This window comes from Penaeus chinensis, chromosome 24 (genome assembly GCF_019202785.1).
Source record: "Penaeus chinensis breed Huanghai No. 1 chromosome 24, ASM1920278v2, whole genome shotgun sequence".
NCBI classification, from domain to species: domain Eukaryota; kingdom Metazoa; phylum Arthropoda; class Malacostraca; order Decapoda; family Penaeidae; genus Penaeus; species Penaeus chinensis.
The window spans coordinates 34,410,176-34,412,675 of NC_061842.1; the positions used below are offsets into that span (position 1 = coordinate 34,410,176).

Genomic DNA, 2,500 nt, shown 5'->3' on the forward strand with positions numbered 1-2,500 from the left:
GGCGGCCATCTTGAGTGGCTTCCTGCGCGAGCTCCGCCTCCGGGCGTCGCCGGCGCTGCTCGAGGCGCTGGGGCGGGTCAAGGAGCAGGTCCTGGAGGCGGACTCCCTGGAGCTCGCCCTCCAAGCCCTATCCCTAGATGCCGACGTCCTGGACAGGCTCAAGGAGCGGCTTCTCGAGGGCGAGGCGCTCGACCTCGAGCGGCTGGCGGCGTACGCGGCGGGGACCCTCGGCCTCGACCTCGACCTCGAGGACATTCTGAGGACGGGCCAGGAGGCCCTCGCCGGCTGGGACTTGACGTCGGCGCTCGAGGCTGTGCTGCGATTTACGTCTCGTCCTTCTCCTTCTTCCTCTTCTTCTTCCTCTTCTTCATCTTCTTCCTCTTCTTCTTCCTCTTCCTCGAAACCTCGTAAAAAGCAAAACAACACGCACCTCCTCCTCCTCCGCCCGCTCCTGACCTCGCTCTTGAAGGAGTACAAGGTCGACCTCGACCCGGACGCCGTGCTCGAGGTCATCGCGCCCTTCGCCACGCTCGAGACGCTGACCCAACTCGCCCCTCTGGTTGCCATGGCGACGCGGGGAAGCTCGGGTCAAGGGGCGGAGCGTGAGCGTCAAGGGGCGGGGCTTAATCGACAAGGGGCGGGGTCTGATCGTCAAGGGGCGGGGTCTGATCGTCAAGGGGCGGGGCTTAATCGACAAGGGGTGGGGTCTGATCGTCAAGGGGCGGGGCTTAAACGTCAAAAATCCGGGTCAGGGATGTTGGTGGAAGCTTTGGGGAGTGTCTTGGGATCTCGAGGGGCGTGGTCAGGAGAGGAGGCGGGGCTTGGAGAGCTAGGGGGCGTGTTAGGAGGTCTGGGGGCGCTCCTAGGGGCAGGGGGCGGGGCAGGGGGAGGGGCAGGGGGAGGGATGGACGTGAAGACCATGATCCAATTGGCTTCGATGTTCGCAGGAGGAGGAGAAAGGAAAGAGAATGAGAAGGAGAAGAAGAGAAAGAGAGGGAGAGTAGAAGGAGAAGAAGAAGAGGAGGAGATGATGATGATGAAGATGAAGAGAGGCAGAGAAGAAGAGGAGGAGATGATGATAATGAACAAGAAGAGAGGAAGAGAAGAGAAGAATAAGAGAGAAAGAGAAGAGAGGAATAAGAGAGGAAGGGAACAAGAGCAGAAAGAGAGGAAGAAGAGGAGAGGAGGGAGAGAAGAAGAAGAGAAGAGGAGAGGAAGAGAAGGAGAGAAAAACGGCCTCGATTTAACGACCGTCCTCTCTCTCGCGGGCAAAATGGCTGATCTCAACGGCTTTGATGTGGATTCGATTTTGGATTTTTCGTCTAAGTTGTTCGGAGGAGATGGCAAGGAAGGAGGAAGGAGGAAGGAAGGAGGAGGAGGAGGAGGAGGAAGGAAGGAAGAGGGATTAGGAAGGAGGAAGGAAGGAGGAAGGAAGGAAGGAGGAGGAGGAGGAAGGAAGGAAGAGGAAATAGGGAGAGGAGGAAGGAAGGAAGAGGGAGTAGTACTAGGGAAGAAGGAGGGAGGAGGAAGGAAGGAAGGAGGAGGAAGGAAGAACGAGGAATTAGTAGTAGGAAAGGAGGAGGAGAAGGAGAAGAAAGAGAAACAGGAAGGAACGAGAAATGAAGAAGAGAAGGAGAAGAAGGAGGAGGAGGAAGCAGAGGAGAAGACGAAAGAGGAGAAGGAGAAGGAAAAGGAAGAAAAGGAAGCAGACAGAACACCGGAAGAGGAGAAGAAGGAGGAAGAGGAAGAAAAAGAAGCAGAGAAGAAGACGAAAGAGGAAAATAAGGAAGAAAAGGAAGCAGACAGGACGCCGGAAGGCCCATCCATAGCCCACCTCCTCCTTCGGCCTCTCCTGACGAAGCTCTCCCGCGGGCGTGGTGACTGCCAGGGGCGTCTCTCGGGCTTGTTGGGCGGCGGGCGGGCCTTCGTAGCCCGGAAGGTGAAGGATTTGGGCGGCTTGGGGCGTGTTCTGGAGTGGGTGGAGTCCCTAGGTGGAGGAGGAGGTGGAAGTGGAGGAGGAAATGGAGGAAGTGGAGGAGCAGGAGGAGGAAATGGAGGAGGACCCAAGGGCGTCGACCTCGAGGGCCTCTCCTCGACCCTCCGCCAGCTGGCCCTCCACGCGAAGGACCTGGACGCCTCCATGCTCGAGGACGTCCTCGAGAGCCTGGAGGACAACCCCACGCTAGCCGACGCCCTCGCCACCTCCGCCACACCTCCAGCCGCCTCCCTCGCCCTCCTCCTCGCCTCCCCCTCGACCCAGCAGTCCCTCAAGGACGAGCTGCTCCCGAGAATCCATTCCTTCGCAGCCTCCTTCGGCGTGCGCGACCTCACCCTCCAGAACTTCCCCGAGAGGCTGGCGCCCTGGGTCGGCCTCGTGGCGCGCGGCTGGGACCTGGGCCTCGAGGCGTCGCTGCTGCTGCCGAGGCTCAAGGTCGTCCTCGAAGGGTGGCTCGAGTGGGCCGAGGAGGCGGCGGCCGAGGTGCGCGGCAAGGACGAGGAG

General features: G+C 60.0%; 1 protein-coding gene across 1 annotated transcript in view; it reads left to right on the top strand.

Moving 5' to 3' along the window:
- The window catches only part of LOC125038079, a 13,423-nt gene that overhangs the window by 746 nt on the left and 10,177 nt on the right, over window positions 1-2,500 (top strand). Inside the window, exons 2-3 of the mRNA XM_047631318.1 lie at window positions 1-868; window positions 1,688-2,500. The exon at window positions 1-868 is cut by the window's left edge and continues 577 nt beyond it; the exon at window positions 1,688-2,500 is cut by the window's right edge and continues 3 nt beyond it. Of these exons, the coding sequence (XP_047487274.1) occupies window positions 1-868; window positions 1,688-2,500 (1,681 nt within the window). The remainder of the gene's footprint in view (window positions 869-1,687) is intronic.